The 24,891-nt window shown below is 40.5% G+C and overlaps 1 protein-coding gene across 1 annotated transcript in view; it reads left to right on the top strand.

The window, feature by feature from the left end:
* LOC128692288 (cytochrome P450 4C1) overlaps positions 1-24,891 on the top strand; it is a 209,561-nt gene that overhangs the window by 18,776 nt on the left and 165,894 nt on the right. Inside the window, exons 2-3 of the mRNA XM_070080134.1 lie at positions 275-356; positions 636-739. Of these exons, the coding sequence (XP_069936235.1) occupies positions 275-356; positions 636-739 (186 nt within the window). The remainder of the gene's footprint in view (positions 1-274; positions 357-635; positions 740-24,891) is intronic.

The following is a 24,891-nucleotide window of genomic DNA, read 5'->3' as shown; positions in this document are numbered from 1 at the left end:
CAAACCGACCTTGCCAGACATGTTCCAGTAATCCTACTGCAGTGCTCCTCTCTTCTTTTGTTCTTATATAACTAGTATGTAAATTCTGACGTGGTGGTTCCTGTTGGTTCCTAATTAGGCCTGAGATTCAACTAAAAAAATATTAAAATAAATAAATTTATGTAATTTAAAATGTGAGAGAATCTGCAGCCTATAAAATGTATTAACTGTTTACTTCATTAAAAGAAAATTATAAATATCAGCGGAGTTTGTGACTTTTGTTGTTGGTTGTCAGGTGTGGCTGGTGAACCAGATCCCGGGTCCCAAAGGTCTTCCAATACTGGGTAATGCACTGTACCTCTATGTGGATCCACCAGGTAAGATACCTTCCCTGATACATAAATACCAAGGTAAAAGAATAATAGAATATAAATACTGAGGTTTCCCCATTTTGATTTTGTTCAGTGGCGTTTTTTTGGCTGAGTTTAGGTATTTAATAATGAGTTGTTGCCACTTATGATAATGTGCATCTTATTTCTTTCTATATGATATTCTCATAGCTAGAACCTTTGCTTCCATGTCCATATTATTTAAAACAATAAAAATGCTTTTCAGTCAAAAATTATGATTTTTTTTTTTACCTTTGTTTATCTCAGAGTTCTTCCGGAGAACCTTGAAGGTGACCGAGTACGGTGAAGTTGCCAGGTTGTGGATGGCCCATAATCCTTACTGCTTACTAAGCAGCGCCAAGGCAGCAGAGGTAATTTTAATTTAGCCAAAGTTTGAATGTGGTAGTTACTGTAAAGAATGAAAATGCTACTAAAATCGTAGAAGATCTGGATAAGGACCATGGTTTATTTCCTTATGTTAAAAATACAAATAATTCGCAGGGATCTGGGGGTATATATTTTTATGCATTTTCATCCTCTGGGTAGTCATGAAGCAGAATGACCTGGATGACAAAGTAGTGGAGGAAGACTCCATACACTCGCTCACTCTGCAGAAAGGGTAAGGGGCGACAACAGGCCTGGTTTGCTTCAATTTCTATGGTCATTGGTCCCATGGTATATGCAGGGATTTTAAACCAATAACCACACTTGATATAAACTCAGAGAGATGCTTTTGGGTCTGACCAAACTAGGTACACCTGTATGAGGAAATTACATCTGTATTAAAAGACAAGAACACCTAAGGATATCCTTCTGTGAGCATGGTATGACAGCTGGGAAAATAAGATGGGTGGTTTGGACAGGGCTGTCTTGGACGACAGTGCTCCTGAGGGTAGTGTTGTCTTGGACGACAGTGCTCCTGAGGGTAGTGTTGTCTTGGACGACAGTGCTCCTGAGGGTAGTGTTGTCTTGGACGACAGTGCTCCTGAGGGTAGTGTTGTCTTGGACGACAGTGCTCCTGAGGGTAGTGTTGTCTTGGACGACAGTGCTCCTGAGGGTAGTGTTGTCTTGGACGACAGTGCTCCTGAGGGTAGTGTTGTCTTGGACGACAGTGCTCCTGAGGGTAGTGTTGTCTAGGACGACAGTGCTCCTGAGGGTAGTGTTGTCTTGGACGACAGTGCTCCTGAGGGTAGTGTTGTCTTGGACGACAGTGCTCCTGAGGGTAGTGTTGTCTTGGACGACAGTGCTCCTGAGGGTAGTGTTGTCTAGGACGACAGTGCTCCTGAGGGTAGTGTTGTCTTGGACGACAGTGCTCCTGAGGGTAGTGTTGTCTTGGAGAACAGTGCTCCTGAGGGTGCTCGTGTTGTCCTGGTGGACAGTGCTCCTGAGGGAGCCAGTGCTGTCCGAGAGGACAGTGCTGCTGAGGGTGCTAGTGTTGTCCTGGAGGACAGTGAAATAAAAAAGCAGACATTGGCCGTAGTGATGAAACAAGTAAAGACAACGCTATTCAATTCACAGAGGTACAAAACAGTGATACTGCTGGAGATGGAACAAAAGGGGATGATGCCTCAGATAATAATGTCTACTCATTACCAGTAAAACCTGGTAGAAGCACTGATGCCCATACAGGGGTGATAGATAGGGTCTTCCCACATCTCCAAATTCTAAAACATCTTCGAAGATCAAAACTCCTTCTGCCCCACACTTTACTTTTCCCGCTTCTTACTCTAGTCCTTTACCTCATACCACATCAGTTACCATTGTGGATGTTCATCTGTCCCCACGTACAGTCACTCCCTCTCCTGTTTCCACTCAAGTTTCTTCCCATCAGTATACTGCTAACCTCTTTTTGTCTTCCCTTTCTTTGACAACTACCGAAGTCTCTCCATTCTTTACAAAGTCTTCACCATTTGGCTCTGACACCATGCTTCCTCCATTTTCCTTGTCAGCTGAAACGAAGCAAGTCGTCTCTGTGTTTTTTGAGGAGACAAAACCGGTGATGGACACTGACCCACTTACTAGAACTTTACATTCACACCTTCTACATTTAATTCTACATAACATCTTTCTTCTCAGAGTTCCCGTAATTTCCCGCTTCTCCTACACGTCGACTTTACAGACCTTCCTAGTCCGTAAACAATTCCATCTTAATGTTACTGTTATACTTCTAATCACATATCATGATTTTCTTACAGTGGAATATTAGAAGACTTAGAGGTAAATGAGGAGAGGTTAAGGAGTTGCTCTCCAAGTTTTTTTTCGTTATGTGTCTGTTTACATGAACTAAAATAGAGCTCCGCTGTTGTCCTCTCCATCTTAGGCTGTTATATTGTGATCACCAGATCCTTGTCCCGATAGGATATATAATGAAAGTGTACTTCTTCTGATCTCCGATATACCATAGTTTCAGATTTTTATTCATACTTTTTTGCATTACAAGTGGTTTACAGTCGGCTCTTCGTATCTTTCTTTTTTCTCGACCATTATCTATTTTTGATGTTGCTCTTCTGGTTTCTTCCCAGATCCACCTCTCCTTTTATTAAGTGATTTTTATCCTCATCATTTCCTCGGGGGAGGGTCAGTTGGAAGCTTTTCTCACTTCTCTTCCTCTCCACGTTTTAAATACCATTTCCCTCACTCATTTTGACCCTCATACTCAAATTCTTTTATGCATAGCTGTTCTTCAACTTCGCTTGACTTTACTTGGTCTGGAGTACACCAGATCTACATGTCAGCGATCAATTTCCCATGCTCCTTACTTCCCATTCTAATTTCTGATTTCTTAGCTCATGTTGACATTTAAAACTAATTGATTGGGCCCTATACTCTCATACTGCAGAACTTGTTTAACTTGCGCATATATAACTTGTCCATATATCTCAAGAGCTCCGTCTGTGCCCCTAGTTTCTTTCCTCCAAAACTTCCAGAGAGTTTGTACCTTTCGATTTTACCTCTAGCATAGAGAATTATTTAATGAAACTTTTTTTTTGCTTTGCGAACTTGAGTCAACGTTTACCACTTGCTGACCGTCGGCAGCTGGGACTGATGACTTTCCTATTTGTGTTTCAGCATTTACATCAAATGGCCCACGTCATTCTCTTACGTCTCTATAATCTCGGAACCATAATAACACGATTGCAAAGAAACCACAGAACGGGTGACTGACTCTTAATAAGCCAGGCCAGTGAGCAAGTCACTTGGCCAGTTGGGTACGACCTAGATGGATGAATCTGCTGGCCGAGTACCCCTTACACACTGGCCTAGAGTTTTAAGATTCACTCGCCATGGGTTGAAACCCCTATCCGTTCAGTGGTTTCTTTATTATTATTTGGTCGCAAGGGGTTCTTCCTCGTCCATTGAAAACTGTCATTGTTCTACGCTTTCATAAGCCAGGTATTTCGGGTGATGATGCATCTGCCTATCAACCCATTGCTTTTACTAGTGCAGTTTGGAAGTTGTTATAACGTCTGGTAAATAAACATTTGTGGTATTTGGAGAAGGTTGATTGTCTTTCTCTTCATCAATTGTCATTTGTAGGTGCAAATCCACTATCGAGCCGTTACTCCATTGAGATCCCCATGGTCGTAATGCCTTCGCAAGAAAGCACTTGGTTATTGCTGCCTTTTTTTTTTTTTTGATCTCGCAAAAACGTAAAACACTACTTGATCTTATAACATTTTGGCCCAAGCACATTAGTTCGTCGAGACTACGTGCCGTTTTACCTTAAGAATTTCTTGACTGAGAGACATTTCTGTGTCCGGGTTAATAATATGATTTACTCCTGACTTTGTCCAAACTGAAGGTGTCCCTCAGGGTTGTCTTTTTAGTACCATATTTATCTACTTGATATCAATGACTGCTTCTGTTCTCCAGTCTGATATTTGGTCGTCACTTGATGTCGATGATTTTACTATAGGATGTGCCGGTACTGTCACATAGTAGCAGTCTCTCCAGAATGCTAGTGTTCTCCATTTGGCCACTACTCATTGTGGTTTTTTCTATCCCTGAAATACATCAGATTACTTTTACAAGATGATCTCTAATACCGCGTTATACCTTTATTGTTCTCTTACTTAAAAGGGCACATGTGCAACTAATTCCACATTTTGTTGTAGCAACGTTTCGCTCTCCAGGAGCTTTGATAAACAATTACAAACAATACAGGAACACACGGGGTATATATAGGTAGGCGAAACGTTTCAACAATAAAGTTATCCAACAGTTGCACATGTGTCTCAATCATCAACTTGTGGGTATTTTACAACATTTTCAATAAAAAAGGAACCATATGGAAATTATTTACAAGGTGGGATGTATATATAGTATGTAAATAATTAGTTTATCTTTAGATATTTAGATAATAGATAAAAATCAACTTCAAACTGCAATATTAAATAATTTTAAGTATCCCCGAAAATGATACTTATTGCCATAATTTCTTCAAACTTTTTTCTTTTCTTTCGCTCATAATTCAATAAAGTCTTATGCGATCGGCTTAAGAATAATGCATTGCTTATGGACGGTAATTTGGGCCAAATTATTGAAACACTTAGCAAGTTCAGGTGACCTGTGACCAAAGTTGATGAGCTCTTTCCCATGATTCTGCAATGGATCACATGTGTAGGTACTTTCCATGGAGTGTGTAGGTACTTTCCATGGTGTGTGTTGGTACTTTCCATGTTGTGTAATGGTACTTTCCATGGAGTGTGTAGGTACTTTTCATGGTATGTGTAGGTACTTTCCATGGAGTGTGTAGGTGCTTTCCATGGTGTGTGTAGGCACTTTCCATGGTGTGTGTAGGTACTTTCCATGTAGTATGCAGGTACTTTCCATGGTGTGTGTAGGTACCTTCCATGGTATGTGTGTGTAGCTAAGTTCCATGGTGTGTGTAGGTACTTTCCATGGTGTGTGTAGGTACTTTCCATGATGTGTGTGTAGGTACTTTCCATGGTGTGTGTAGGTACTTTCCATGGAGTGTTTAGGTACTTTCCATGGAGTGTGTAGGCACTTTCCATTGTATGTGTAGGTACTTTCCATGGAGTGTGTAGGTACTTTCCATGGTGTGTGTTGGTACTTTCCATGTTGTGTAATGGCACTTTCCATGGAGTGTGTAGGTACTTTTCATGGTATGTGTAGGTACTTTCCATGGAGGGTGTAGGTACTTTTTATCGAGTGTGTAGGTACTTCCCATGGTGTGTGTAGGTACTTTCCATGGTGTGTGTAGGCACTTTCCATGGTGTGTGTAGGTACTTTCCATGGAGTATGCAGGTACTTTCCATGGTGTGCGTAGGTACTTTCATGGAGTGTGCAGGCACTTTCCATGGAGTGTGTAGGTACTTTCCATGGTGTGTGTAGGCACTTTCCATGGAGTGTGTAGGTACTTTCCATGGAGTGTGTAGGTGCTTTTCATGGTGTGTGTAGGCACTTTCCATGGAGTGTGTAGGTACTTTCTATGGAGTGTGTAGGTACTTTCCATGGTGTGTGTAGGTACTTTCCATAGTGTGTGTAGGTACTTTCCGTGGTGTGTGTTGGTACTTTCCATGGTGTGTGTTGGTACGTTCCATGGAGTGTGTAGGTACTTTCCATGGAGTGTGTAGGTACTTTCTATGGTGTGTGTAGGCACTTTCCATGAAGTGTGAAGGTACTTTTCGTGGAGTGTGTAGGTACTTTCCATGGTGTGTGTAGGTACTCTCCATGGAGTGTGTAGGTACTCTCCATGGAGTGTGTAGGTACTTTCCATGGAGTGTGTAGGTACTTTCCATGGAGTGTGTAGGTACTTTCCATGGTGTGTGTAGGTACTTTCCATTGTGTGTGTAGGTACTTTCCGTGGAGCGTGTAGGTACTTTCCATGGAGTGTAGGTACTTTCCATGGTGTGTGTAGGTACTTTCCATGGTGTGTGTAGGTACTTTTCATGGTGTGTGTAGGTACTTTCCATGGTGTGTGTAGGTACTTTCCATGGTGTGTGTAGGTACTTTCCATGGTGTGTGTAGGTACTTTCCATGGTGTGTGTAGGTACTTTCCGTCTCGAAATGGTGTCATAATATTTTACAGTTCATTACTGTATTATTTTGCCTTGACTGTAGTGAGTAACTTTGTATACAAGTAACTGTACTTATCCTTCCTTCCTTGGGGCTCTGGTGGCCTGGTGGTTAACGCTCTCGCTTCACACGGTGAGGGCCTGGGTTCGATTCCCAGCCAGAGTAGAAACATTGGACGTGTTTCTTTCCACCTGTTGTCTATGTTCCCCATCAGTAAAATGGGTACCTGGGTGTTAGTCGACTGGTGTGGGTCGCATCCTGGGACACTGACCTAAGGAGGCCTGGTCACAGACCGGGCCGGGGGGGCGTTGACCCCCGGAACTCTCTCTAGATAATCTAGATGATCAAGTCTCAGTGTTTACCATTCCACAGGTGTTATGTGACTCATACTAGTTTAGTATTTTCCAACTTTCCAAATATTGAAAAACAAGAAATGTTAATGACATCAATATATAATGGCTAATTCATCATAAGAAATGGTTGAAACATTTCTTGACTTTAAGCTGCGTAGATGTAAATTTATTGTATTGTTTGTAGTAACTTGAGAATACGTCTTCCAGTCAGCTTCCAGTTATTACTGTAGTAACTTGAGAATACGTCTTCCAGTCAGCTTCCAGTTATTACTGTAGTAACTTGAGAATACATCTTCCAGTCAGCTTCCAGTTATTACTGTAGTAACTTGAGAATACATCTTCCAGTCAGCTTCCAGTTATTACTGTAGTAACTTGAGAATACATCTTCCAGTCAGCTTCCAGTTATTACTGTAGTAACTTGAGAATACATCTTCCAGTCAGCTTCCAGTTATTACTGTAGTAACTTGAGAATACATCTTCCAGTCAGCTTCCAGTTATTACTGCTGATGTTTTCCTTAAAGTGAGTTTCATTTTTATTTTAGGTTTTGAAAATTTTATTGTAAAATGTCTCTTCTGATCAGAAATAAATCACAATATTTGACTTTATTTTGTTATTCTAGTTTAAATCTACATAAAGTATTTTTGTGGGCCTTTTATTAAATACTGCGAACTTCAGAGACCATTTAAAAAAAATTGGTTATATATCCGAAGATTTTAAGTAAAATTTAATTATTTTGTAATGAACTTAATTGCTTAAACTGTGATTAATCTTACTTTGATTAAAGGCTGGAGTTATTTTAGCCGGGGTAGGTCTCAATATTGTTTTTCTTATAGAAATGATTTAGAAAAATTAAATGCTGCTTTTCATGCAATAATTTCTGATTCTCATCCGATTACCTTCAGTCATTCCATGATTATAACTAAATAATATAACATAAGAGCTGCTTCATGCTTAATGTGCTTGTATATTTTAGGATATTGGTCTATCTGGTCTCTTTGAGAAGTTTGAAAAAGATTTAGGCTGTGTTTGTCCAACTTTAGTTATTTTTTTTTTTTTAGGAAATTTGGATTTTAATTTTCAAAAGGTGTCATGTGAATTCCACTTACGATTCACTTCAGATCTTCATCATTCTCGTATCTCCCAGCAAACGAAATACATCTTGCTCTGTATGTTATAATAAATTTTGTTCACAATTATAATAAGCTTGCAGTAAATATTACTTTAAGAATAGGTGTGATAATAAGCAAGTAATATATTTTTTATAGATAATCTCGGACATGACACCAAAACATCTAAGAAATGAGTTAATTTAGTAATGAAGGCGATGATAATTTATGGGACCCACCACACGTGAATGTCTCCATGTCGTAAGCCTTTTCATCTAATTGTTCATTTTACATTGTACCCATCGCTCTCGGGCCGTGTGGACAGGCTGCACAGTAGCTCCTGAATCAACTGGTTTTCTGCGCAGTTTTCCTTAGTACTTTCATAATGACGGAAGGTGAACGTAGACGTGTCAACACTGTTTGTCTTGAACTTGTGAAGGGATCGCTCAATAGTCGGAACACCCATCTTTTGCTGACGGCGATATTAAAAGACACGTATGGCATCGCAAATGAGAAGCTCTATTGCGTGTCGTTGAATGGTAGTTCAAGGCAGAGCAGCACCTATGAAAATATGGTGGCCAGGTACCAGGATGTGGTTAAGCCGGTCAACCCTGGTGTTACTGTCCGCCTCCATGAAGTATCACGGTTTTAAACTTGGATCAAGGTGCGTAATGTTCCTTTTGAAGCTGATGAGAGTGATTTAAGGAACGTTTTTGGGCGTTATGGTACGATACATTTGGCGACATTGGGATGTTGGCGTGATGGACCGCTTGTTGGTATGCTGGAAGGGTCTTTTTCCCTTAAAATGTCCCTAAAACACCCTATACCATCGTACGTGGTGATTGAGGACTTCCATACTCAAGTCTTCGTTACGTACACGGGTCAGAGGCGTACGCATCGACTATGTGGGACATATGACCACATCGCGGCGCAATGTCCTACGCGACGAGGAAGATAAACGGATGATACACGGACTGATGATGCAACGAAGCAGCAAACATACGCTTCGGCAACACAGCGTGAGTCTCTGGCACGGGAGACGTGGAGTGAGGAGGTAAAGAGGGAGACAGAGTTGTCTTCTGCATGTTGCCCTACCTTGAGGAGGATTCTGTAATTGCTCAGGATGATGTCGGTTCTCTGAACCATTCATCTACAAACCTGTGAGACACTGCAACTTCTTGGGATCTTAATACTTGGGAATTCTTCGCTTGCCTAATTCTTGGGCACGACCTACTTCAACATTGAACAAATGTTACACGACCTATGACTGCTGCACCTCTCCTGCCAACGGTTTATAAGCTCCTTCTCAGCACGTATGCCGTATTCTATTCAAGATTGATGGACTGACCACATCGACTCAAGGTTGAGGGACTGATTACCTCATTCTCCTCCTGTTCTTCAAGATTCTCCTTTGTATGGACTGATGAAGCCACTGTGTGGCGAAACGTTTCCTCAATAAAGATACCCAAGAGTTGCACATGTGTCTAATTTATCAACATGTCGGTTCTCTGAACCATTCATCTACAAACCTGTCAGACACTGCAACTTCTTGGGATCTTAATACTCGGGAATTCTTCGCTTGCCTAATTCTTGGGCACGACCTACTTCAACATTGAACAAATGTTACACGACCTATGACTGCTGCACCTCTCCTGCCAACGGTTTATAAGCTCCTTCTCAGCACGTATGCCGTATTCTATTCAAGATTGATGGACTGACCACATCGACTCAAGGTTGAGGGACTGATTACCTCATTCTCCTCCTGTTCTTCAAGATTCTCCCTTGTATGGACTGATGAAGCCACTGTGTGGCAAAACGTTTCCTCAATAAAGATACCCAAGAGTTGCACATGTGTCTAATTTATCAACATGTCGGTTCTCTGAACCATTCATCTACAAAATTGCTCAGGATGTAATGGAGGCATCCATTCAGGAGGCTCTGCATGAATTGCTGGACGTTTCGGCGTCGGCAATGACCCATGCTGGGCTGGAAAACGAGGATGTAGAGGCAAGGGCAGGAGGCCCCAACGAGCAGGCCGCGTGTGGTGTGGAAGCAGAGCAGGTTGTAGTAGTGGACGTCCAGAGGGATAGTAGTCTAGAGGAGGCTATGGTAGCAGATCGTAGCTCTCGCAAGAGAGCTGCTGTAATAACCGATAGTGATGATGTTTTGACTCCTGGGCAAAGGACCGGGAAAAAAGCATAGTGCGATGTGACTCGTCGAGGTACGGGTGGAACAAAGTGTGTTGAGCATGTGAAAGGGGAAGGCACAGGGGGTGTGGGGGGAGAGGTGGGGGTGCTCGTCTAGGTTCTAAGAGTGTTAAGGTGTCTAAAGGCAAGCCTCCATTTAATTCTTCAAGTGTATTACTTTAAATATTAACGGGTTGAACTCAGTAGATAAATGTAAGAGTCTCGAGGTATTTTTAAAGAGATATGTACCTGACGTTGTGTTCCGGCAAGAACACAATTATAAATCATTGGGAGTGTTAATGATTGATGGATATGATGTGTACATGGAATGCTCTGCACGATTGAAAGGTGGTGTGGCATTGTTAATTAAAGAAGCTAGCCCGTTTCCTCTGCAAAGATGCGAGGTGGGGGAGGAGGGGCGGGTGGTTCGGGTGGATGGCGCATGGGGTGGGGTACAAGTGGGTTTCATAGGGGTGTACGGGCCTGCGGAGGGAGACATGGGCGTCAAAAATAGGTTCTTTAGGGACGTCCTTGTTTACCATTTAAGATCGCTGCCAGTCGTAACGATTCTAGGAGGTGATTGGAACTGTATTGTTCGCCGTAAGGACGTAGAACCTAGAGGAAGGTTTTTTTAGGGGTCTTTAGGGTATCTGTTGCGAGGTGTGAATGTAGTGGACGTGGGAGGGGAGGAGGTGGGTGGGGTCATGCATACGTTCATTAGGCGTGATTATGCGGCGAGGCTGGATCGAATCTGTTTCTCGGGGAGTGAGGGTAAGCAGTGTTTGTGCATTGAATGTGAGCTTCTCTGATCATAGAGGGGTTCTGGTAGACTTGGATTGGGAGGGATTGCCAAAGCGTTTCAGAGGTTATTGGAAGTTAAATATTGGGTTATTGCGCAAATGAGAGTGCTTGGGGGAGATGGTGGGCAGACGGTTGGTGGGGGTAGACATCCTTGAGTGGTGGGACACGGTCGGTAAGGGGAAGGTGAGGGATTTTTATCAGAAGCAGGGAAGGGAAGAGCGGAGATATCAAAATGGTGTTTTACATTATCTTGAAGGTCAACTGCAGGAATGCTATATGGAGGGGGGTGAGTATCGGGTGGTTGAGATTGAGGGTTTAAAACAACTGATTAGGGACATTCAAAATCGTGAATTTAATGCGGCACGAATCGAGGGAGGAATCGATGAGGTTTTATGGGGCGACTGTCCATCAGCATATGTCTTGAGAGAGCAGGGAAAACGTCGCAGGGCGACGGAAATAATGAGTTTGAGCGTCCAGGAGCAATTGGAGGGGTATCGTCAGGGGCAGGTGCTCATGTCAACAGAGGGTATGGATTGCTACGTGGATGCATGGTATGAAATGCATGGAAAAGAGTGGGGGTCAATAATGAGGTGCTAGGGGAAATGGGTGAATGGGTATGTTGTAATCTAGAGCATAAGGATCGGTTGAATCTGAGTGGACCTATAAGCGAGGAGGAGATTAGATTGGCAGTGGAGAGTATGAGTGTGGGAAAATCACCGGGGATTGATGGTATTCCTTGTGATTTTGATAAGGAAAACTGGGAATGTTTGCGTGAATTTTTAGTGGTTTTATTTAATGCTATGAAAGCCAAAGGTAGATTGGGGGAACAGAAACGTACGGGTGTGGTGGTCATGGTCCCGAAAACGAAGTCTTGTGATTACGTACATGATTATCGATGGATATTTTTAATGTGTGGTGATTACAAGATCTTTGCTAAAATGTTAGGGAATAGGATGAAAAGAGTTCTTGAGAAAGTTTTGGATGAGGGTCAATATGGTGTGCCTGGGCGATCAATGTGTGTGGGGCAAGGGATTATACGTAGGTTTATAGACGAAAGTGGGGGGGGGGAAATAAAGGTGGGGTATTAGCATTGGATTGGCATGCGGCATATGACTGTGTGGAGCGTGAGGCACTGTGGAAGTTAATGCAGTGGCAAGGGTTTGGGAGGGAAATCGTCAGTTGGGCAAAGGTGTTGTATGAGCAGGCTATGGTATGGGTGCAGGTAAATGGTAGGCTAGGAAAACTAGTTAGGATGGAAAGGGGCTTGAGGCAAGGGTGCCCTGTGTCGCAGCTTCTCTTTGCGTTGATCCAGGATCCGTTCTATAGGGCTGTGAGAGGGAGTGTAAGGGAGGGAGTGAAGAGAGATGTGGCTGTGGAACCAGGGATTGTGGATGATACCACTGTTCTATTTAGAAGGTCAAAGGATTTACGAAAGGTGGGTGAATTGGTGGAGGGATGACTCTTAATAGGGAAAAGTCTATGCTTATGAGGGTGGGGGATGGCGTGGGTGGTGCTCTAGGACAGGAAGAAGGCTGGCCCCTGGTGTGTCAAATTAAGGTGTGTGGGGTTGTTCATATGGGAAACCTTCAGGAGACGAGGGAGTTGAACTCGAGAGAAACTGTGGATAGGGTTCTGGGTAGATTGGCGGGATTGCGTACAAGAGGACTGACGTTACACCAGCGTGCTATTGTGGTGAATGTGCTTTTGTATGGTAAGATGTGGCATGTGGTAGGTATATATCCCTTGCATACGTGCGATGAGAAGCGTCTGTTGAAGCGTGTATATCGATATATTTGGGGTTCGGGATGTGACTGGTTATCGAGAGATGTTGTGTGTCTTCCGGCATGCCGGGGAGGGCTGGGGTTAATGGCGTTGCATCAAAGGATGTTGGGCATGTATGTTAAACACAGTTATTTGAGGGAGGGTAGGGTTACAGGCACAGGTTTGGCATGGGTTCGCAGGGATTTGGAGTGTTGGATGAGGGGTAGAGATGTCCAGATGTATGAGGGAATGTTGAGGTTATTAATTTATGCACGGGACCCACGCAGGGTGAAGATAGGAAGACTGGCTCAGGTGGGTGGTAGGGAGGTGGTTGCTAAGGTGGAAGGTATGTATCCGATGTATGCGTGGAGTGATATATGGGGCCGTTTAAAAGGGTTACGATTGAAGGCAGTGGTAAGGGAGGTTATGTTTAAATTTCTCCACAATATATTGCCGTCTGGAGAAGTGTTGGCAAATAGGCGTATGCAGGAGGGTGGGGAGTGTTGTGTGTGTGGGGACATTGACACTGTCTTTCAGGCGGTATTTTTTTGTGCGAGGTTGGAACCAGTGAGGGAGTAGTTTAGTAGGGTTTTACGTATGGTGGGTGGAGGAGGAATTAGCGTTTTAAGGGCGTTAAGCTTAGATGTGGGGGGGGGGGAGGGTGACGGTGCAGAACGCAATGGGTTATCTAGTCACGGACTTTGTGTATACGTCATGGGTTTACAGACATGTGTCAGTAAGGGAGAGAATCAGGACACTGGCAGCGATGTTTTATGGCACGCAACGGAGGAATAAAGACATCACAGGGAGTAGGTGGCATTTAACCTTTTCGGAGGGATATCGTAGCTTCCGCGTCAGGGACTTATGGGCGTTGCAATCTTAAGGGGTAAAATGAGGCTGGCTTCTTGAGGTATGCGTGGGCGTGAGTGATGCTTTTGATAAGTAAAGGTGTGGTGTACGGTGTAATAGTTGTTCGGTAAGCTTGGTTAGTTTCAGATGACTGCTTAGTTAAGGTTAATAAGATATAATGCTGTAATGATATAATAATTAGTTATGTATTTAAGAATGTTCAGAGATTACTTCCAACAAAATTCACTGAAATGTATCAATTCAGTCATGATTTAGTAAGAGTCCAGTTATTTTGTAGTAATGAATATTTCAATATGAGTATGTTGTAATATTTCTCCTTTACTGCATAAAGTCCTTGAGGAGATACAATACAAATTCATTATTTTAAATATTTGGATTTCTCATAATAAATATACTTTACCATTCTGTGGAATCTGCTGTGAGTAATTCGTCTGTGATCAAAAGGTTCCAAGATTATACATATGCTGTATAAATTTTGCAGCTGTTGATTTATATGATCATGTATTTTGTATAATGTTTATTTTTGTTATGGAGTCATGTTTTAGAATAAATGCTAGAGTTTATTCTTAGGTAAAATCTCATAAACAGTTGCATGTCTATATAAAAGTTACATAAACTAATGTTTGATCACTGCTGTGATCATTAAGTGTGTGAATGATGTGGATGTATTTATAGATGGGTTTTAATGGGGGGCTCCTCCCCCCCAACAGTTTTGTGTGTATGTGTCAGATATTTTATCATTTGGTATAATATGTGTCAGTGTATGGTATGTATGTATTTTGTGTGTTTGTTACACATTCCTATTTTATATTGGGTTTTCAAAATTTTTCTTCTGCACTTGTGATACTATTCTTAGTAATCTTGTTCAGATCCTGTATTGTGGTGTTATTTAATATTTTATAAAACCTGTAATTTATAATGTTTTAAATAAAATAAAAAAAAATTGTTTATTTTAAACTTCATAATTAACATAATTAGCATATTTCTGAATAGGAGACTATTTATATTCTCCCAAATCAAGGCAACATTGAAACCCAAAATGTATTTATAATTTTAAGTGAAGGAGAGTAGCTCCCAGAAAAAATTTGCAGATAAGAAAAGTTTAGGATCAGTAAATAAAACTTGCCACTGAGAGGATAAAACTATACAAGAGTCCTTGATTTCACATCAAGTTAACCAATGACAGCCGAGAAGTCTACGTCGTAATGAAATATTTAATATTTAAAGTTTTGTTATGGAAGTTAAATCATATTGGTATGAAATACTATATTCTATTAACAATAAATACCTAAATCCATGCCAGATGGTTATTCATTAATAATTCAGGCAAATCAGTAGTTCACTGATATAAAAGCCCCGGGAGGGATGAGAGAACCAGTCATGTCAGGGAATATAATCAACACATTAATAGGCATCCTGAAGATTGTAGGTGAGACAAGTACCGTACGGTGTCGCGATTCAGTGTTAAACCATTTTTTTTTTTTTTTTGCCATGGACGAATAATTCACGTTGTGTGTATTCGTTATTTAACAGTCGACTCACCGTAGTGTGAATGCCTGTCCTAAATATATCCCATATACCAAACAAGGAAGTGTATAGTTGTGTGGATGTCAACCATTAGTCTAACTTTTTGATGCCTTTTGAAAATCAAGTGTTAAGTGTTATGGAACAGTTGAAGTGCACACCTAATATGAAATGTACCATGATACTGTGATATACTGTGTTGCCGAAATCAGTATATTCTATGAGTGTTTAAAATTAATTGCTTCAGTGACTGTTTTAAGCAGACATTTCATAATTTCTATATTATGTATAAAGTGTAAATATCAGTCCCTGGATGTTTTGATGATGTGAAAATACCCTTGTTATGTTTTGTGGTTGGGTTGTTAATCGAGTTTAAAGTCACTAAACGAGGGTTATTAAAGAAGAGTTGCAACACTTACACTCTTAATACGGTCCATCTTATAGACTTTTCAGTATATTAAATACTGTCAACCAATTGCTGGATTTAGTCTTGTCAGGGCCTGAGACAAAGAATATTTTCTGACCCGTCACACCATGACTGCTACATTTGGATCTCCGGTTGTCCGAAGTTGAGTAAAGAATCTCTTTCCTGACTTATTTAGATTTAGAATTGCGGCTAACATATTAATGAAATAAGATTTTGCATCATTAATTACCTGGTTTATAATTTCGGCTTAAATAATTATAAACCGAAATGCAAGCACGATCCAACTGACGGCTAAAAAGTCAGCAACTTTCCAAAACACTTATTTTTAAGAATCATACTGAAGAAATATATAAGACAATCATTTCAACATAATATACAAGAGTAGTTACTAATGGAGCGAACATCTTCACTTTACATGGGAATTGTATTCATGAAATTTTCTTTTTTTATAAACACATATAAAGCACAACTAAAAGAACCCTTTTGCAACTTTTCACCGACACAAAGTCTGATGTAATTTCCTTCATTAGTAATGAATCTATCATTTCGTGCTCAATGCTGAGAATTGAAAGATTTGACATTCAATGCTGTTCCACGATTGAACCCAAATAGTTTTTGACATTGTTAAGGATGATGAACGACCGTTAGCTGCTACACTCTGTCAACATCAGCGACAGGGAGATGAATAATATGTTGGTGACATTATGGATCGAATTAAATTAGCTCTTCTCGCTTATTATCCAGGAGAGAGATTCTCTGCAGTTACAAACTGACAAACTGGACAAGACTATCAAAGAAGGACTATTTCACACCTATTTTCTTGTGAAACGTCTGTATAAAATTGAGAGGAGGGCATCTACTCATGCCAACTGTTGCACGAGCCGTCAACAAGGTTTAGCTCAACTATAGTTCGATATTTGAAGCTGATCTTATAAAGCATTTTCAAGTTATAAACGAATTGATAAATTAAACACATGTGCAACTCTTGGGTATCTTTACTGAGGAAACGTTTCCCCACAAAGTGGCTTCAACAGTCCATACAAAGGAGAAGCTTGAACAACAGGAGAAGAATGAGGTAATCAGTCCCTTGAATCGATGTGGTCAGTCCATCAATCAATCAAGATTGATGGACTGACCACATCGACTCAAGGTTGAGGGACTGATTACCTCATTCTCCCATCTACAATCCACTATCTGGAGTTTATCTGGAGAAAGTTCCGGGGGTCAACGCCCCCGCGGCCCGGTCTGTGACCAGGCCTCCTTAGGTCAGTGTCCCAGGATGCGACCCACACCAGTCGACTAACACCCAGGTACCCATTTTACTGATGGGGAACATAGACAACAGGTGGAAAGAAACACGTCCAATGTTTCTACTCTGGCTGGGAATCGAACCCAGGCCCTCACCGTGTGAAGCGAGAGCGTTAACCACCAGGCCACCAGAAGAAGAATTAGTGGAAGACCAAATAACAGTACCCGTCAACATGACCAGTTCTGTCACAAATGTAGCACAAAAATAAATTGCATAAAAATGAGAATTTACAACATTGTCAGAATTTCGTTTTTGCATTTTTATTCCATTAAAAATTCTCTATAATATTCAAAGAAAAAAAATATTTTGTTTTGTGTCTTTTAAGAAAAGTGAATTTCATAGACTTTTCTATAAGATTTCAAATTTCCATCTGCAGAGTCTAAACTTGTGTTGTGTCATTTATCTTAATAAATACATCAACACTAATAACTTCAAGATGATCAAAAGAGACATTCTTCAATTATCTCAGAGATTCCATATATTATAATATTTTAAACTATATTAGTATACAGTGGACCCATGGTTACTGGCCATTATCTGTTCCAGAAGGTCGGCCTAAATCCGAAAAGGCCGAAAATCGAAGTAATATTTCTCTTAAGAATTAATGTAAATACAAATTAATCCGTTCCAGACACCCAAAAAATATTAACAAAACATACATATATAAAGATTAACTATAGTTTTACATACACAAAACAATGTGAACTAAATAAAATGAATAATGAAATGGATAAGTGAACATTTAAATCACTGTTACCTTTATTGAAGAGTCTTTTTGACGTATGGAAGATGGCGAGGAGGGGAAAGGTAGGAGAGTTTATTGTTTGGAGACAGGACAAAATACTTCAATATGACAATGTACATAATTTATAAATAAAAAGTATTGTATAAAAACATAATAGAGAATGTAAAGTAATAAAGTGGTTTCTGTATGTATACTACAGTACACACTTACGATGGAGGAGATGCTGGCAGAGGTTTAGGGTGGTGGAAGATAGGCACGGCGGCGTGTGTTGTAAGTGGCCCTATAAACCTCAAACAACATTGGAGGAGTCAGCTTCGTGTCGCCCTTTTTCTATCACTTAATCGCTTAACTTACTTGCTACATTCTTAATTGTGAAGGCTTACTCAGCCCTGTAACAACTTCAGTCAGTATTATCAAGGCTGGCTCCTCCTCAGGAAAATTAATGAATAGAAAAAGAAATAATAACAGACAATGATAAACGCTTTATTATTTAGAAACGGAAAATGTAAAATAATAAAACATGAATGGGTATCCTAACTGAAAGAAAAATGAAAAATGAAATGAAAAAAAAAATTACATTTGAACTCAACGCTAATATAGGTATATCGTGGTAATGGGGTGTCAGGTGTTGGTGACACTGCGTGTTGTTGAAATCGTAGCTGTTGCTGATGTGGGGGGGGGGTACCAGGTGTTGGTGACCTCCACCGGCTCGTTCTTCACAGAGTGTAGCCGTGAATAATTACTTCAGATGACAGGAACTCAGGTTCGTTACCACTGCTATGATGAGGGTAAGGTCTTGTGTTGGCTTACATAAGAGCTAAATAGGTTAAACATGGGACGTCTCAGAACGTTAGTCCGTCTCCTTCTATTCTTCTCGTTGGTTGGCAGGTGACCCTCTCTGTCATTCCAAGCTGTAAAGAGAGACAGATTACCCACTGCTTAAGAAATCACTCTCCATGATAAGTACAATACCTAAAAGATGTGGTGAATATTGAAACATTTAACAGATAAAGACTGAAAGGACTAAGTTAATTATTGGTCAAAAGTGAAGCTTTCAACCAATAAGTTCACTAAAATATGATCAGGCGTGTACTTACAGTAGTGTTGGGAGCTGTGAGTCGAGTGATTTACTGTTTGACCGGAGCCCCACACGTCACCTATCGGGGGAGGGGGGGGAAGAGGGAGGGGAAGGGATAGCGGGAGCTAGACTGACCATACCTTTTAACAAGCAGCCGGCAATCAAACTATCATTTTCGGGGGGAGGGGAAAGGAGGGGAATAGCAGGAGCTGGACTTACCCTACCTTAACAAGTAGCCGGCAATGAAACTATTGTTACTATACACTCCCTTGCTACTCCTATCTATTGAACTTTTCCCTCACACTCCCCCATACCAAGACTTATAGTCAAGGAGTATAAGAAGAATAGGCGAGGAAAAAGTTCTAACATGTGGAAGCCGCGTAAGGCAACAAATCTTCTACTGACTGTCATGACTTAACCAGTCAGAGAAATAATTGGATGAACCATTGATATACACAATATGGAACATAAAAGCCTAGAGTGCCAATGTCCACCTCAAGAGGAAACTGTTGGTTCCATTAAAAGTTTCTAGGTATATCAAAGGTTTGTGGTCCATTTCTAAAATGAATTCTTTTCCCAGCAAATAAAATTTAAGTTTGGAGATACCCCACACAAGAGCAAAACATTCCTTTTCCATGGTGGAGTATCTCGTTTCTGTGGGAAGGAGTTTCCGCCTTAGGAAGCATACAGGGAAGGGAGTACCATCATGGTATTGTAGTAGCACCGCACCTAAGCCAGTATTGGAGGCATCAGTTCTTAAACAAAATGCTTTATTAATATCTGGAATCTTAAGTATAGGGTCTTTCGAAAAGATACTTTTAATCTCATTAAACTTTTCCCGAGCTACGTAGGAAAGTTCAAGAGGTTCCTTCACAGACTTTTTAAGGAAGTCGGATAAGATGCCTGTAAGATCAGTAAGGTTCGGGATAAACCGTGCATAAAAATTTACAGAACCAAGAAAACTACGCATGAGCTTCTTGGTTTTGGGGAATTTAAATTCTAATAAAGCTTTGATCTTACTGGGGAGAGGCTGCAGAGAGTTATTAGAAAGTATCAGTCCAAGATATCTAATCTTGTTATACCAAAGGAAGCATTTCTTCGGCTTGGCAGTGAGGCCATGTGAGCGTAACCTACGCAAAACTGATGTTAATATTTGGATATGCTTGCCTCACGTGGATGTCATTATGCAAATGTTATCTAGATAAACTGACACATTTGGCATATTACCCAAGACCTTTCTCATCAGTCTCACGTAGGTAGCACAGGCAGTTACCAAACCGAAGGGCATAGTTCTATACTGCATCAGTCCTTGGTGGGTAGGAAAAGCGGTGTACTGCTTAGAAGAAGGATCTAACATTACTTGAAGTGCCTGCGCAATATCAATCTCTGAAAAGAAGGAAGCGTCATAAAATTTGTGTAGATCGCTATCTGTTAAGGGCATAGGTTCAGCATCCCACCGAGTTATAGCATTAAGGCCTCTGAAGTCAATAGCAAATCTATATGAATTATCCTCCTTCTTAACCATGACTACTGGTGAGCAATATGCAGATACTGAAGGTTCAGTGATCTTTAGTTTTAATAATTTGTCTACCTCTCGGTCAAATGCATCCCTAAGGTGAACTGGAACTGGGTATAATTTCCGTTTGATAGGATTGTCCGTCAATAAGTCAATCTTATGGACTACCGTGGAGGTAACACCTGGAATATCAGTAAAGACGTCTGAAAAGTTACTCACACATTGAAGTAGTTCATGTCTCTTATGGTCATCCAAAGATTCATTAATATTAATGTTGGTTGCGCCCGAGTGGTCAAGAGTCACCAAGTCATGTAGTTCTTCATCATAGTCTAAGTTAGAGGTGTCAATTACACACACCTTACATTCTTCAGTTGTCTTATCAAGTTCGTGATGAAAAACTAAGTCAAAGTTATTAAGGCAGTTAACCGAATTTCTTCGGTAATATTTCTTAAGGATGTTGATATGATAAAGCTTAGGTTTCCCCTTGACTTCTATGAGATAGTCAACTTTCCCACAAATTTGTAATACTTTATATGGACCTATCTATGCTACTAATAATTTATTTGACTTGATAGGCAAAAGTACAAGAACTTCATCCCTTACGTTAAAACTTCTCCTCTGACTTTTGGAATCAAAATAGGGTTTTTACTGGTCCATTGACAAGCTTAAGTTTTTCGAAACTATATCAGAGGTCTCCTCAAGTTTGGATCTAAGGTCAAGGAGAAACTGGTAAGAAGACTGAACCTCAGCATTTACCTCCTCATTAGTCCATAAGTCATGAAGGATGGACAATGGACCTTTGGCCTGTCTACCATAGAGAAGTTCAAAAGGTGAAAACCCCAAAGAGTCACTGGGACTTCCCTCATGGCAAACAAAGCACAGGGTAGGTAACGATGCCACTCCTTAGGTTTTAGGGAGCAAAGTTTCCTTAAAATGGACTTGAGAATCGAATGCTGGCGCTCAATCCTCCCATTACAGCTGGGATGATAGGGTGTGGTGAAGAGAGGCTTCACTCCCAGAAGTTGGTATAGATGTTGCATTAAGTCAGATGTGAATTGTGTCCCACGGTCAGACAAAATTTCTCTAGGGATGCCCACTCTGGAGAAGATGGACAAAAGGGCTTGAGCCACCTCTGTAGTAATGGTCTTTAAGGGTACGGCTTCAGGGAAACTCGAAGCATAATTAACTACTGTTAATATATATCTATGTCCCCCAGATGAAAGTGGAGATAAAGGACCAACGATGTCAATAGCTACTCTTTCAAAGGGTACCGTAAAGACTGGCATTTTGACCATAGGTACTCGCCTGGTACCTCGGGAGGATGACAGTTGGCAAACTTTACACGATCTACAATAGGTAGTGACATCTGAGGACATTTTTGGCCAAAAATAGGTTTCCCTAATTTTATTTAAGGTTTTACAATGCGAGAAATGTCCGGCCACTGGCAGGTCATGAGCCATTTTAAGAACAGTCTCTCTGCATTGACTTGGAACAACTAAGATGGAATAGTCTATCTCATCTGAATTTAAATGCGCTGTATAGCCCTTGTGGCTTAGCGCTTCTTTTTGATTATAATAATAATAATAATAATCTGAATTTAATTTGAATACTGACTTATGCAAGATATCCTTTATATATTCAAATTTATATGAAAAGTTTTTCCTTTGGATAACTTGATTTTGTCTAGCTGTAAATTTTTGTCTACGTTGTAAATTGACAAAAGAGTCCTTCGATATATCTAAAGGGTTGAAGTCAGGGAAAATCAAAGGATAGACAGTAGGAGAAACCTGGGCTTTGGTCTGAGCCCTAGTCAAGACATTTATAGTATCGGAGGTGATATCTTCACTTTCATCTAACAAGTGAACCGGTGATCCTACTACCTCGCTTTCGAGAGTAGCATCACTGGTTTTTAATCCCATATGTATCTCGCGAGACATTGTCTCATCTTAACTTACGAGGGGCTTCTCTGACTCTACAGGAAGAGGATCTGAAACACTTATGTCCATCTTTGGTGATGAAAGGTCAACCTCAGAAGGAAGAATGGCACCTTTTACATTACCTATTAGTACGGAGCAAGAAGTGATGGGAGCTAGTACGGCTTCAGACCAACCTGTGAACCATTTAGACCTAATGTAACAACGGATGGTAGGAAAAGTGTCTGTACGGCCCAAGTAGTCTGAAAGTATAGCAGAGGAATGAGTTTCTTTAAGATTAGGGAACAGCTTATCAGAAATGACTATACATGTGCATCATTAACTGTTCCTGAACAGAAGGGTGCTTGGTCATTACAATCTTTAAAACATCTTCCAACTTTTTGGACCTTTTTAGAAGGACACTCTGAACTTTTATGTCCCTTAACACCACACAAATGACAAACAGGAATAAAAGAAGTCAATTTACTTTCCACTAGAGGCTTTGATTTCTTAAGGTCTGATGAACCTTTGCCCTTAGGGTTCGATCCCTTTAGGTCTTTATAGGAATTGTGAGCCTCAGCATACAGGTCAGCAGCCTCAGCAACTTCCTCAGCTTTAATCAGGTTACGTTCTCTGATGAATGTTCTTATCTGGTGAGGAAGAGCTGTCAGGAACTGGTCAGCAATAATGAAGTCTCTAAGAGATTCATAACTGTGATCAATTCCTGAAGTCTCTATCCAAAAGTCGAACAAACGAAAGAGTGTTACTTGTAACTGCTGAAAGTTTTGGCCATGCTGTAAGGTGGCATACCTGAAATCTTTCCTGTAAGAATTAGTGGTTTTTTGATATGCTTTAAGGATTGCCTTCTTCAGTAGGTTATAATTACATGTGATATCCTGCGACAGAGTTGCATAGATATTCAAGGCTGTACCAGAAAATGATATTCCTAACCTGGTAGCCCAGGTGTCAGCAGGCCATTCACAGAGGGTAGCAGTATTTTCAAACCTGATGATGTATGAAGTAATGTCTTCACCCTCTGTGAAGGGAGGTAAATTAGGTGTTGGAATATGTGCACTAGCTGCATGATGTTTAATTACTCCTTCCTCTAATTGTTGTTGTGTAAGAGTTAACTTTTTATTCTCTAATTCAAGGCGAGCTTTTTCGAACTCACGATCCTTTTCTCTCTCTATTAACTCAAGTTCTCTAGCTTTTTCCTCACGTTCTCTAGCTTTTTCCTCAACTTCTCTATCCTTTGCTCTTTCCTCAAGTTCTCTTAATTTAACTTGTTCCTCACATACTTTAGCTTGTTCCTCACATACTCTAGCTCTCTCCTCATGATCAAGTCTACCACGCTCCTTTTTGTCTTCTCTCTCCGTTTCTAACTGTCTATCTTAGTTTTCTCTTTCAATTCGATCTCTTTCCTTTTTATCCTCTCTTTCTCTTTCTGTCTTTCTTGATTCTATCTCTCTATTCTTTCTCTCTCCTTATTCTCTTCTCTTTCCCTTTCTAACTGTCTCTCTTCTCTCTCAATTCCCTCTCTTTCAAGTCTTTCCTGGATCTTAGCACTAATGAAAGATTCTAAATTTTTCCCTGTTATTCCTAACTTACTTCCAGCGTTCATCCAAAACTGGTATTCCTCCATAATTGCAAGAATAACCTAAAATATCAGGGGAAATGAAACGGGTATTAAAGAAAACGGATGGTTCAATTCCTGCTCCGCCCAAACTGTAAATAAACCAGAGGGCTCGATCCCTACTTCAATTAAACAATATGTATTAATTAAAACAAAGGGTTCTATGCCGGCTCAAAGCAAACAGTAAGTAGAATGGGGTCACTTAACCATCCAATCTTCTCACGAGCAAATCAAGAGTGTCCTACGACAGTTCCCTTGATAAAATAAAGAGCTCAATGAAACAAATTGTCACTGGAAAATCTCGGGTCCCTAGAGTCTAACCCTCCAAAGTGTTTCAAACTCGAAAAGGTGGCAGAATTAAATATTATATCCTGCCTGACTTGACTTACAATAAATTGAGACTATAACAATCACCAATTCTTTTAAATACCTGTACAGTAGTCCTACCATAGAGAATGATTACTCATGGCTGGTGGTAACCATCTGTGGTATGCAGCATTGAAGTTCCAAAGGTAGATTCAAGATGGAATTGAATCTTGATTCAGTAGAGTTGATCCTGGCAAGGTCGCCACTTGTGAAGGCTTACTGAGCCCTGTAACAACTTCAGTCAGTATTACCAAGGCTGGCTCCTCCTCAGGAAAATTAATGAATAGAAAAAGAAATAACAGACAATGATAAACACTTTATTTAGAAACGGAAAATGTAAAATAATAAAACATGAATGGGTATCCTAATTGAAAGAAAAATGAAAAATGAAATGAAAAAAAATTACATTTGAACTCAACGCAAATATAGGTATATCGTGGTAATGGGGTGTCAGGTGTTGGTGACACTGTGTTGTTGAAATCGTAGCCGTTGCTGATGTTGGAGGGGGGTTAGCAGGTGTTGGTGACCTCCACCGGCTCGTTCTTCACAGAGTGTAGCCGTGAATAATTACTTCAGATGACAGGAACTCAGGTTCGTTACCACTGCTATGATGAGGGGTTAGGTCCTGTGTTGGCTTACATAACAGGTAAATAGATTAAACATGGGACGTCTCAGGACGTTAGTCTGTCTCCTTCTATTCTTCTCGTTGGTTGGCTGGTGACCCTCTCTGTCATTCTAAGCTGTAAAGAGAGACAGATTACCCACTGCTTAAGAAATAACTCTCCATGATAAGTACAATACCTAAAAGATGTGGTGATTATTAAAACATTTAACAGATAAAGACTGAAAGGATTAAGTTAATTATTGGTCAAAAGTGAAGCTTTCAAAAAATAAG

Source organism: Cherax quadricarinatus, unplaced genomic scaffold, assembly GCF_038502225.1.
Source record: "Cherax quadricarinatus isolate ZL_2023a unplaced genomic scaffold, ASM3850222v1 Contig167, whole genome shotgun sequence".
Lineage (NCBI taxonomy): Eukaryota > Metazoa > Arthropoda > Malacostraca > Decapoda > Parastacidae > Cherax > Cherax quadricarinatus.
This window is presented reverse-complemented; position numbering and strand designations above follow the sequence as displayed.